Consider the following 13,311-nt stretch of genomic DNA (forward strand, 5'->3'; position numbering starts at 1 on the left):
CTTTTTAGTTTGTTTTGAATTGAATGGGAAAACGTCAGAGCCTCTGTCTGTTTTTTTAATGCCATCTATGTTCCTACTTTGAAATCTTCCCTGACTTCATGACAGGGCAGCAAGTCATAGGAATCAGGATACAGACAAAAATAAATTTTTAGTAGCTTGAGGAAGAACTTTCGAAAAAAATGTCACAATGCTGTCAACTTGTGCTTTTTGTTCCACTGGGAACATTAGCCCCCTCCCTCAATTTCTTGGATAGGTATGCTAAGAACAAGAAGGGTGGTTGAAATTCCCCAAAGGGGTCACAGACAGCATTATATGAAAAAAGGAAAAAGCATATGTGGATTGAGATTTGCTGGTTTTGCTCTTCTGATTCAAATTATTTACATTTTGTTCAAGTCTAACAGCTCACTGGAATGGTGCTCATAGAACACTACTTCATCAGCAGATGGTACCCTGAGTGGCATCTAGTCATCTATAATTGCAGTTCCCAGTCAATACTGCTCCTAGTGTTATTACAAGGAGTATTCAGAAGCAGGGAGCAATTTCTAGAATTCCTTTTTTCTGATTGGCACACAGAACATAATGCTTCACTTTAACTGCATTATTTGTTGTCCAGAGAGTTGTGGAAAAATAATGTATAATGGATTTTAGATGTTAGTTATATAGTTAGCACAGCAAAATATGTTAATGTTTATTTTAATTATTGTGTAATTTGACTAAAGGTTGTTGTCTTGTATTTGTTAAGTTATGCTTTAGGACTTATGCACATGGGCAATTTGGCCCATCAGCATCAAATCATTTTTTACTGCCCAGGAGGCACAGGTGCAGTGGTCAGTCCCACTTCCCAGACCTGTTAAAATCAAAATCAAAATGCCTGCATTTCCAGCATACATCCTTAATCACATACAATCCTAATGTTAAATGTGGCTCAGTACAGTGTCCAGTGACATCAAGCCAAGGCTTTTTTTCAGCCTGATTTTGACAGGCTGCTTGCAGTTGAGCTGAATGTGGCACCTTTGCCTCCCAGGCACCTGAAAATACTGAGACTTGATGCTGATGGCCCAAACTTCCTGTGAGTATGTAGCTTTAAAGTAATGTGTCAAAAGAGCAATATGGAAGCTGCTGTTAGTTGACTGCTTGTTGTGGTGACCCTCTGGCATTCAATACATTGAAAGCCACTGACCTGGAGCAATTATGCAAATTGAGAAAGATTGAAAAAGCAATATCTAAATAGTTGTAAATAATGATGGGCAGAACAACCCTGAACGGCAAACCCCATTGAAGTCTATGGGAGCCGAAAAGGAGAAATCAAAAGTGCCAATTTTGAAGGCTTATATGCAAGCAATTGGTCATAAAAGGGATATGGGCATTTGGGTAATGCCCTGGGGGACATATATCAATGAAAATATACATTTTAAATGTTTGTTTTTGCAGAAGTCATGATTTTAATTATGCCTAAGGGCCGGTTCACACAGCGGGCGATGCGAGGCGACACGACTCGCCTCGCCTCGCTCCCGCAAGTCGCCCCCGTTCTGTACAATGGAACCGTTCTGAGAGGAGCGACTCGAGTCGCTCCGACTCAGAAAAAAGGTTCCTGTACTACTTTCGGGTGACCTCGGGGCGACTTGCATTGACTTCTATACAGAAGTCATTTGCAAGTCGCCGCCGAGGCCGCTGCAGGTCGCGGCGAGGCAAGTCGGAGTCGCCTCGCCTCGCCTGCAGTGTGAACCGGCCCTAAAGTGAAAAATTACTTTAAATACAGTGCTTTTGTGAAAATTACATTTCGAAAGAAATAGAAATTAGTCAAATCCCATTTAAAATGACATGCGGTTGCAATTGCAAGAACACGGCTATTGAAAAAAATAGAGAAAAATGCGGCGTTGGGTCCCGCCAGTCCATACCAGACTTCAGGACTGGATTTAAAAAAAAAAACAGTGTGGGGGTCCCCCCCAAAATCCATACCAAACCCTTATCTGAGCACATGGCCTGGCAGGTTAGGAAAGGGGGGGGCACAAGCAAGCACCCCCCTCCTGAACCATACCAGGCCACATGCCCTCAAAAAGCCCACAAAAAGCATCTTTTTCCCATGTTGATGGGGACAATGGCCTCTTCCTGAAAGCCCTGGGCTGTGGTTGTCAGGGTCTGTGGGCTGGGAGCTTATTGGGATCTGAAAACCCCACAAGGCAGCCCCCAGGTCTGGGCCCTCCATGTGAATAGATACCAGGTAAATAGTACCCCTACCCATTCACCAAAAAAGTGGCAAAAGTAATAAACACAAGAGACAGTTTTTGACACATCCTTTATTAAAAAATAAAAAAGTGTCCCTTGATGTTAATCCATCATCAATCTCACTGCCTGCCAACCCGAAAAATAAAACAAATAAAAAACGCTTTGCCTCCTGGGAGGCCTCCTGCCGACTGCCTGCTCTGCACTTTGACATTTCTTATAAAGGTAAGGGGCAAGGCCCCATAGCTATGTCACTTGGTGGCACCGCACCGTTCTGACATCACGGACTGGTGCTTGCTGGGCATAATATCACGTGGGGGTGGGGTCAATGGGTGACAAAGCTAGGTGACCCCACCCCTTACCTATATAATAAATGTCAAATCGGAGAGGAGGCATTCGGCGTGAGGTCTGCCAGGAGGCAGATTGTTTTAAGGTCAGCAGGCGGAGCGGTTGACGATGTATTTACATCGAGGGACACTATTTTTATTTTTTTAATAAAGGATTTGCCAAAACCTGTCTCTTGTGTTTATTATTTTTTGCCACTTTTTGGGTGAACTGGTAGGGGTACTATTTATCCTATACTCATTCACTCGGGTGGGGGCATGATCTGGGGGACCCTGAAAACCACAGCCCAGGATTGTCAGGAAGAGGTCCTTGTCCCGATCAACTTGAGCACAAGGTGCTTTGGGGGGAGGGCAGAGCCACCCCCTCCAAAGCACCCACTCCCCCATGTTGAGGGCATGTGGCCTGTTATGGTTCAGGAGGGGGACCTTCCTGACCTGCCAGGCTGCATGCCCATATAAGGGTCTAGTGCAGATTTTGGGGGGGAACCCATGCCATTTCTTTTTTTTTTACATTTTGGCATGGGGTTCCCAAAGGGCCTGGTATGCATTGGGGGGGGGGACCCCATGCCGTTTTGTTTTTTTATTTTTAAACCAACACTTTTTTTTATTGTTCAGCTGTCAGCGGGGAAACCAATTGATCATCGGTTATTAAGGACACCTCGGCCGGCTTTCTAGCCCCCTTCAATAACAATCAGCATACATTGCACCCTGATTGGGCAAAGCTTTGCCCAATCAGGGCGCAGAATGCACTGTGCAGCGCTCAGTGCATTGCAGGGTGTTTGTCTGGGTGAACACCCTGCAAATTCAGGTGTTCGGCAAGTAGCCAAACACGCACATGTTAGAGCAGAACCGTTCGCTCATCCCTAGTTGTAAAGTATAAAAACAAGAGGGTCAAAAATGCAGCTAAGCAATTAGCATTTTTGGAGGTCATCAGTGTCTGTTTCTCTCAAACCCTTTTTTTTTTTTTGGAGGTCACATACACCCACATGTGTAAACCAATTCACTAAGCCATATTGTTTATCTTTTAGACACTTTGCCACATTAGTGGTACAGTGTGTCACAGGAGGGATATGGAAATTCCCCATACAGTTTGTTGCCACTGAACCAAATGTGGATGATGTAATTGAGATTGAGGCAGCTGGTCTAAACAAAGAGTCCGTTGTTGGCTTCCGACTGTCCAGTCAGACAAGGTAGGTGTATTAACTTTTAAAATTAGTAGTGTAAATATGATATGTGTTTGTTGCAATGTATGTTAATAGTAGCAGTAGTAGCAGGAGTGGTAGCAGTGAGGGGGTATTGGATGGATTCCTTTTTTTGAGGATCTCTAAGGTATTTCCAGACTATCAGGGAGATACAATGCTTACAAGTATGTTCAGTGGCCTACCCAGGGCCATCTCAGCCTTGGGAGCATCCCAAATGACATTCAAATACCTGGAGATTGCCTTCCAGTTTCCACCTGCTTCTGGAGTCTATTATTGTCATCATCTACATAATTATGATTCTGTTGACACATGCAATGGTGCAACAGCTCCACTTCTTTTTTGATATTATACACAGTAAGCTTAGAAGTCCTAGAAATCCATTTCAAAGCCTTCCACTTTGCCATTTCCTTTTTTTTTACTACAGTTAAAAAGTACGCAGTGCTGGACATACTGCAGATGCAGGTAGCGTAGCCACTCTCAGACCCACAAGGTTCAATGGGGCTTACGTAATGCACACTGTCAATGGTGATGAGCCAAGGGCTTTTTTGTTATTCTTGTGTGGATAGATGGACAGCCTGTGAATAAATATTGCTGGAAACCTCTGAAGACAGGAATAGCTTCTGAAGTGTTCCTGATACACAAAAATGCATTATCCGAAAAGTGAAGTGTGATGTTGTCATGCTTTGTCTAGCTCCCCGCCTGTGACAAAAAGTTGTGATTAGTAAGGAACTCACAAATCACAACTCACAGTCATATTTAAAAGTAGAACACACTGCTCGATATCCTTTTTATAGTGCAAAACTATTTTCAGGCTTGCTTTTGCAACTTTTATAATTCAAAATAAGTTAATCACTCATTTTACATGTATTAAGATATATTATTTTATATGAAATATTAATTGAGTAGGCATTAACATTTGGTATTATTGTTATAATTGGCAAAGATTTGTTAGGTCACATTTTTTGAGTTGGTTATTTGTATGAATTTAATTCCAGGGGCCAGGGAGGATTAGATGGTGATTAGGACTTTAAACACAACTGTATTTATTTTGTTGCTATTGCATTTGGATTTCTACTCATAGCAGTTAAAAGTTGTTTAAGGTCAAAAGGAGCAACTCAATAGAGGAAGAAATCCTATTATGCAAAATGGCTATTTAGCTATTTAAATAAATCCCAATTCCACCAGAGTGTTGTGTTTTTATGTTGGAGAAATGATTTCCTCTTCGGTGCTTGCTCTTATTTGAATTATACAAATGACATCAACAGTGGTATGAGGTTTTTTTTAACCCTTGTAAATATATAAATTTACATTTCTTATGGAGGATTTCCTGTGCTAACTACAAGTGAAAATGCTGTACTTTGGCCTCCAGAAAATAAATGTAAATGATGTACCACTGAGATGGATATAGGGAAAAAAAAAAAAAAAAGAAAATCACTGTTCAGCAAAATAAGTCATATGAATTATCCCCAAAGGTATATGTTGAGAAGTCTGCATATGTAATACAAAGTCACTGCCTAGAATGTAAATGTGTGTTATTATATATTACTTTTATTACTTATAAAATGTGACAGCACTAAATCTCCCTGCTTGATCGTGGCCTTTGGCACATGCACCATTATGTTAATCTTTATTTTACAAGGGAGGGCAAAATAGTCCAAAGTTATCTGTAGCCAATCAATTTCCACCATGTGGATACATTTTAATTGCATTTAGTGCTTTGCAAATGTGCAATGGCTTTGTTTAATAAATTTGATTTGGGTATTTCTTTTATGAATATGTGATGTTTCTAAGCATGTGTGCCATCTTGTTACCCCAGATCAGAATGGTTTAGGTTCTACAGGTAAACAGGGCATGCACCTACCATATGGCCATAGGCAGACTGGCCTATGATGATGTGTTCTACTTTATGGCCAGTGTATGGTAAAAGTGGGGTAGAATTCAATGTATGGGAGCTTATAAGGTCAATTTTTTTAAGGCTCCAAAGCTTGCTTTGTTGTCCTGAAGAACCAATTGACCACAACATTAAAACATAAACTGGGGTGGGAGATGTGGTTGCGTGATTACTAAATTTGTCAGTAGTGGTGTGCATTATACAATCATTCATTTTGTGCCCTATATTTTCTGAATATTTAAAGAGGTTGTAAAGCCTTGAGGTGTATTTTATGCATTAAGGTGAAAAACCGTCTGTGCTGAAGCCCCCCCCCCCCCATTTTTCTTACCTGAGCCCAATTCGATTCAGCAATGTACACAAGCGCAGTGGCTATCTTTCTCCTCATTGGATAGATTGATAGCTCCTGCTGCTGCCAATCAAACCCTGTGACATGGGAGAGGGGGGGGGGGTGAGTCCCACTGTTTGTGTCAATGAACGCAATGGACTCGTGACCAAGACCTCACCGGTGCCCCCATGGATAGCAGTTTTCCATGGGGGCACCCGATGAAGAGGAGGAGCCTGGAGCACCGGCAGGGAGCCCCAGGAGAAGAGGATCTGGGCTGCTCTGTGCAAAACCATTGCACGTAGCAGGTAAGTATAGGCATGCTTGTTATTTTAATACAAAAAAAAAGTTCACAACCACTTTAACTTGAATTTAGGTTTTGGTCTCCTTTAGATGTAGCCATAATCATTTTTGAATAAATCTATTAAGGAATCACCTGGCCAATTATCCATTCAAGTTTGTTTGATTTTCTTGTATTTTGTTGTTTTTAGCAACATAATTAGTGTTCCCATAGAGATATTTCCTTTTTTTTTACCAGTATGGCAGATACAGCGGTCTCTATCTGTCTCTTGTTTAAATGCAATGCAGCTCATGTCTAGTAAACTGTGATAGCTTCAGCTAGTTGAATAATTTAAAAATGAAAGGCATTTAAAATCACCTGGCAACTTCTAACTGCCACAGTAACAGTCATTCTGTAAGGTGTATGACCTTTTTTTATTTCTCAGGGCACAAAAATGCAGGGTGACATAGGTGTAATGGTATTTGAGGCCAACCTGTAGTGACAGATTGAATTGCAGCTTGCTACTGACATTTTTTATCCTGTAACTAATCAGTGCTTTAGAAGGAAAAAATCCCCTCTGATAATTCTTCATCATTCACTGCTGAAATTACTCCTGTCTAGTTTTCATTGTATTTATTTGTCAATGCAGTATGCTGTATTTTGCTACTGTTAATTTGTTTTAAGGTAAAACCTAACCTCAAATGTTTTTATTATTATACCAAGGTACCCAGAGCCATTCAGCGCATACTTTTTAGTAGGCAGTGACTTGGAGTTTTCCGTGTTTCCACAATCTGGAGAATTACTGCCTATTGGAACTGCTGGGACTCTAATTACTGTTGGATTTAAGCCTACAATGTACAGTAGGAAACATAAAGCTACTTTAGTAATACAGGTAAGCTGCATTAGAAATACATGGAAATGATTTGTTTTAAAATTAATAAAAATAAAAATACATGCATGCCATAGATATCAAAATCAGACATTCTATTATATTCTTTGAGCTCATGCTTGTTTATCAGAATATTTAAAGCAAGAGCTGTTTTTCTTTGCATATCAATCTATTAGCCACACATTTCAAATCTCTTTTCCTTTTAATAAGTACATTATAGAAGATTTTTACTACAACACTAAACAATCTGGGGCCTATCCTCCTTAAAGTTATTGTAAATGCAATTTTTCTCTTTTTAAATAACAAACAGGTTTATGCTTACTGGCACAGAGCAGCCCCGAACCCCCTCTTCTTGAGTCCCCCCCCCTGGTGCTCCTGGCTCCTCCTCTTCTTAGTGTGGCAATGTTCATAGGAAGCCACTTTTGTGGCTCAATCCATAGACAATGACAGTGCAGTCCCCCCTCACCTTCTCTCTTGTCACAAGATTTGACTGACAGATGTGGGAGCCAGTGGCCTGTGATACCAGGAAGTGAGAGAGGAGAGAGCTGCTGCAGATGGGCACAGTGCTGGATTGAGCGAGGACTGTAAGTGAGGTAAGTATTGGGGGGTTGAGGGGGCAATACCTTTACCTGAACATTTTTTACCTTAATGCATTACAAAAAGAAGGCTTTAGAACCACTTTAACCCTTTCACCCCCAGGTCTGTACGTCGTAAAATAAAGCCTCAATAAAGAGAACCTGTTACCTAAAAATCATCACATAGGGGACTATTTGTCCCCTATGAGATGGAAAAAAAGTTAAGAAAAATAAATTTTTTATTTTTTTTGCAAAAAAATTAAGTTACACCCAAGCACATAAAATACCCCCCAAAATCATTTTTTGAGCCCCCCCACCCCCACATATACACACACACGAATGTAAACACATGCGTCATGGCACCTAAACATAAACGATTGCAATACACATGTTACATATTGTCCCGCAGGCCGGAGTGAGAGCAGTAATTCTAACAGAGGACCTCCTCCGTATACCTAAACCGATACCTATAGGGGGCTTTTGAAGTATCACCTATAGAATATATATATATATATATATATATATATATATATATATATATATATATATATATATATATATATATATATATATATATATATATATATATATATATATATATATATATATATATATATATACAGTTTCCCGGGCGCACAAAAATTGTAGTTTTGGCATGTTGCATATCTATTTATTTGGTACAACCTCGTCTTTTATATTTTACCAAAATTTTGGGTGATTTATTGTGTTTGTTTGCCCTAAAATTCATGTTAGTTTGTTTTTACTGAAATTTTGCATTTTCTAGACCTTTGTGGTAACATCATGTAACATCACATAAAAATATCATGTAATATCACATAAAAAATTGGAGCTAGAACTATTTTATTCTCTAGGGTATCTGCTTTCAGAAAATATATATTTGTGGGTTTTGTGTAAACTTCAGGTCTAAAATAATTTTTTAAACGTGTGCAAAAAAAATAAAAAATATATGCAAAAACGGCTCTGGCAGCAAAAGGGTTAATGTTCCGCTAAATACATTTTAGACGTGCACCATAATGTAACTGTGGGTTCCATATATATATATATATATATATATATATATATATTTATATATTTATATATATATAAAACACAAAAAGGAAGTCAGAAAGAGTTCAAAGGGCCCTGGTCAAATGCCTTATACCAATTAAATCAAGAACTTACTACATAGTTACTATGTAACTATGTAATGTTAAGATTTAATTCAAAACCCCTGTACTGAAAGGGCATTTTCCATGTTTTACAATCTACACTAAAGTATGGTGTCCCAATTCTAGAATTTCACTATAATACCTGCAATTAATCCAAAATTAATCCAGAAATTAATTAGTTAAGAGTAGAAGTTAATCAGTAGAAGGCCAGGATGGTTATCACACAGCCTTCCCCAACGAACGGGAGATTACACTGCAAGTTAAATGTTGTAATTGTGGCATTGTGTACCAATAAAAACTTTGCAGCTTCACAGGAATAAATTCAGTCACAGAGGCTTTTACCTTTTACCAGACTGTGATCTCTTAAGATCTCTTTTGGCTATATGGTGACCTATGTTAACAGAGCATTTTGGCTATACAGTGGCCTGTTTCTCACCATCAGTTGTTCTGAAGCTTTTGGAACTCTATCTTATCCCATGAGCAAAATTTCATTGTGTGGACATGCCACTTTAGATTAACAATGGGTTTTGTATCTATACAGACTTCAAAATTTTTCAGCTGCTACTGAACTCTTTCTTATTCTGACTTGTGTATGTGGTATAAGAGAGTGAAAGGGAAAATTTGATTAGGACTGTATGGCTTTAAAGGTCAGAAAAGGAGGAGGATGGGAGCTAGGAGTGCTTTTTTGGGGGGTGGGGGGAGTTTGAATAGAGTGGGAAAGTGTTGGACCCTCTGTCGGGTTGTTACTGCTGTTTGAATCTCCACTGGGGAGATTTTTCTTAAATTCTTGCCTTGGTATACTCTTATGCCAGAACAAGAAGTGAGGGAATCTGCCCACCAGAACCAAAGACGAAAAAAAATTACAGTTGTTCTAACCTTCTTTATTTTACTTAAATATTTTTTTTTTCTGCTATGTTCTTGTTTGGAGCAGAATATGATGGTAATCCTCCTAAATGCAGACAAAATCTGCAGTAAAAACAGGGAATCTAATTCTTCTCCACTCTATCGAGAACAAAATGTTTTGGGCAAGGGTTCAATTAAGCCCCCCTTCAGATGGCTGTTCTGAAAGTGTGTAATGATCAGGATTGTTTAGTGCACATAATTATGTAGCTACATTAGCTTTGCTTTGCTCTGCACATAAATTACTCTGCAATCCAAGGTCACTTATTTTGCTCATCCCAGTCGGCCTGCATGGGGGGCATGCATCAAAACAGTTGTAGATACAGCACTGCATCCTTGTCAGTTTCTGTTTATATATAAATGAAGCATTAAAACACATGAGGCACCGAAAGGAGGGAGGGCAACCAATTCAAACTTTATTTTCAACAGTCAGGCTCTGTCAGGGTGATGGGCAAAACAGTACCAAACTATGCTGAGCAGTGGAAGAGCTCATTAATGCACACAGATTTTCCACAGTATGTTGAAAAATCTCTCCATGACCTTTTTTGTTCCCTTTTTTGTAGAAAAGTAGAGAACAAATCTTTGAGATGAAGGGACCATTTACGCACATCAGCTGAGTCAGGAAAAAGGTCATTGGGGATCTTGATGCCTCAATGATGTTTGTTTTGAGATGTATAGGGGTTCAGGTGCTATCATCTACAAATGTAGCTATGCATGCTGCCAATCCTAAAATAGAACAGATTAAGTAATATTATAATATGAAAAAAGTGTCTTGCAGAATCTGACCATGCACTTTTCCATTATTACTGGATGCAATCCATGTGCAGTACATATACTGCTTATGGTGAATATTTAAAAGTAGGGAAACAAAGAACAGAGAATACAACAGTAATGCACTTGGACACTCCAGTCCACATTTGATTTTAAAAGCATCACAATGCAAATAATGCTTAAAATGAAGCTTCTGCATTGAGCTCTGGACACATATCAATTGCTCTCTACTGTAGATGCGTGCTTGTCCCACAAGATGTTCTAACAATAATCCAGCTAAATTCTACCTCATTATGCACTAAACATATAGTGTGATAGCATAAAGAACCTTTGCAAGCGCGGCTAGCACTGTAAGTATACAGTATCACAAGGAGCAAGAAATACCTAAGTAAATTCCTTAGTGGTCTGCTGTCTGCTAACAACATTTATCAGAAATGCCAACACTTAGATGCATTTCATTTCAACACCACCACTTAGTGAACTGCATTCTAAAAAAAGAACTGGAGCTCTGCTTATTAACAAGCTCAAGTTATGGCTGTGACTAACTAGAAGGAATTTTCTATATAGCTAGTAGACCGATAGATGTTTCCAGTGCTTTTTGAGGAGCAGTTAGATTCTATAAAACAAATCAGCATATGATTGTAGACGATGCACACAATTATCATTCCTATATATTGTCATTATGATAAGAAAATCAAATAAATCAATGAAAATGATCCTCTAAAATACTGTATTAATATTTAGTAGTTGTTACTATATCTAGACATTAATGAAACTCTTGAAAGAATTATGGATACTGACATATCAGATATCTGCTTTTTAGAAAGGCTCTTCACACCATGGCTTCCAATATCATCTCTGGGCTGAAGACACCCAAGTCTATCTCTCTACCCCTGAGCTCACTCCTTCAGTCTCCTCACATATCACTAATTTACTAACAGACATATCAGCCTGGATGTCATACCACTTCCTCAAACTCAATCTATCCAAAACTGAGCTCATGATTTTTCATCCCCCATATGCCCCTTCCCCTGATTTCTCTGTCAAGATCAATAGAACTACTATCAGCCTGTCGCCCCGCATGCCAAGGTTCTAGGTGTAACCCTGGACTCTGAACTATCCTTTCAGCCTCACGTCCAAGCACTTTCCAAATCTTGCCTCCTCAACCTCCGCAATATCTCCAAAATATGCCCTTTTCTAAACAATGACACCACAAAGCTCTTTGTTCACTCACTGATCATCTCCCACTTTGACTACTGCAACTCCCTCCCACAGGATTACCTTTATATAGGCTATCCCCCATCAGTCCATAATGAATGTTGCTGCCAGGCTCATCCACCTTACCAATCGATCAGTGTCTGCTACCCCTCTCAATCCCTCCACTGGCTTCCACTCACCCAACAAATTAAATAAAAAATTCTAACAACAACTTGCAAAGCCATTCACAACTCGGCATCCAGCTACATCACTAACCTAGACTCAAATCACCAACCTACTCGCTCCCTTCGTTCCCCCCAAGACCTCCTGCTCTCTAGTTCCTTCGTCACCTCCTCCCATGCTTGCCTCCAGAACTTTTCCTGAGCCTCGCCTATCCTATGGAACTCCCTACCCAAATCTGTCTGACTAGCTCATTCTCTGCTTGCTTTTAGACAATCCCTGAAAACCCTTCTCTTCAGAGAAGCCTATTATGCCTCCACCTAACAACTGTACTTGTACTTTCGCCATTAGATCATCCCTCACAGTTATTACCTTTTGTATCACTTGACCCTCCTTCCTAGATTGTAAGCTCTAACAAGTAGGGTCCTCTAATTCCTCCTGTATTGAATTGTATTGTAACTGTACTGTCTGCCCTCATGTTGTAAGGCGCTGCACAAACTGTTGGTGCTATATGAATCCTGTATAATAATAATAATAATGGGCAGACTGAGATTTTTCTGGCCTGGGAAAACATTGGTCTCTGCAAGGGCACATAGAAATCAATTGTTTTCTATATGCCCTGATTCACATTGGAACCCAGGTGGCAGATGTGGAGTATTGCTGCACTTTGCATGTCTGCATTTTTATGCATCACAGCTTGCTGTCTGTCCCTGCATTTCTATGCACCACAGCTGAGCTGAAGTGCACAAAAATGAATGGAATGTCACTTGTGACATTTGTCACAGTGACATTTCACTGATGGTACCAAAAAGGATAAAAACCCAAGGCACCACTTCCCAAAACTTGTACAGTAGGGACAGAATGAAATGGATAGAAGGGGATTTAGAAAAACTGGTGCACACACAATCTGGTGAAGCTGCACATAGTAACCAATACGTTTCTAATCAGCTTGTTTAATTAAGCTTTGGCAATAAAAACCTAGAAGCTGATTGGTTACTGTCCACAGCTGCACCAGATTCTGTGTGCACCAGTTTCTTGTGTGGGTAGTGTGAACAAGCCCTTACTCTTCCAATCAAGATACAGTATGTGATTGGCTGTGGCAAAGAGCCCTAAGCATAGCATAGCCCTTGACATAGCAGCTTTGCATGGATCATACTATATTGCTGCTCTTTTCCTTAGTATAGGATTTAGTTATGTTTTTAGTGAACTGCTAATCTAATTAACTGACCTTCTTAGGAGACAAGTTGTTCCTTACAGGGACATATTTATGGACTACACAATATATAGAGCCTTTGAGTTGGTTTTCTAAGGGAAAATAAGCTGTTCACTATAAGTTTTCACTTTGCAAGGAACATTTTCCTTAGGTTT

At 39.7% G+C, this 13,311-nt stretch overlaps 1 protein-coding gene across 2 annotated transcripts in view; it reads left to right on the forward strand.

The window, feature by feature from the left end:
- The window catches only part of CFAP47 (cilia and flagella associated protein 47), a 681,345-nt gene that overhangs the window by 647,206 nt on the left and 20,828 nt on the right, over positions 1–13,311 (forward strand). For both annotated transcript variants that reach the window (XM_077482554.1, XM_077482555.1), the window contains exons 63-64: positions 3,596–3,757; positions 6,986–7,154. In XM_077482554.1, the coding sequence (XP_077338680.1) occupies positions 3,596–3,757; positions 6,986–7,154 (331 nt within the window). The remainder of the gene's footprint in view (positions 1–3,595; positions 3,758–6,985; positions 7,155–13,311) is intronic.

The sequence above is a fragment of the Lithobates pipiens genome, unplaced genomic scaffold, assembly GCF_037356315.1.
Source record: "Lithobates pipiens isolate NorthernLeopardFrog02 unplaced genomic scaffold, aLitPip1_a1.2 Scaffold_16, whole genome shotgun sequence".
In the NCBI taxonomy this organism is placed as follows: domain Eukaryota; kingdom Metazoa; phylum Chordata; class Amphibia; order Anura; family Ranidae; genus Lithobates; species Lithobates pipiens.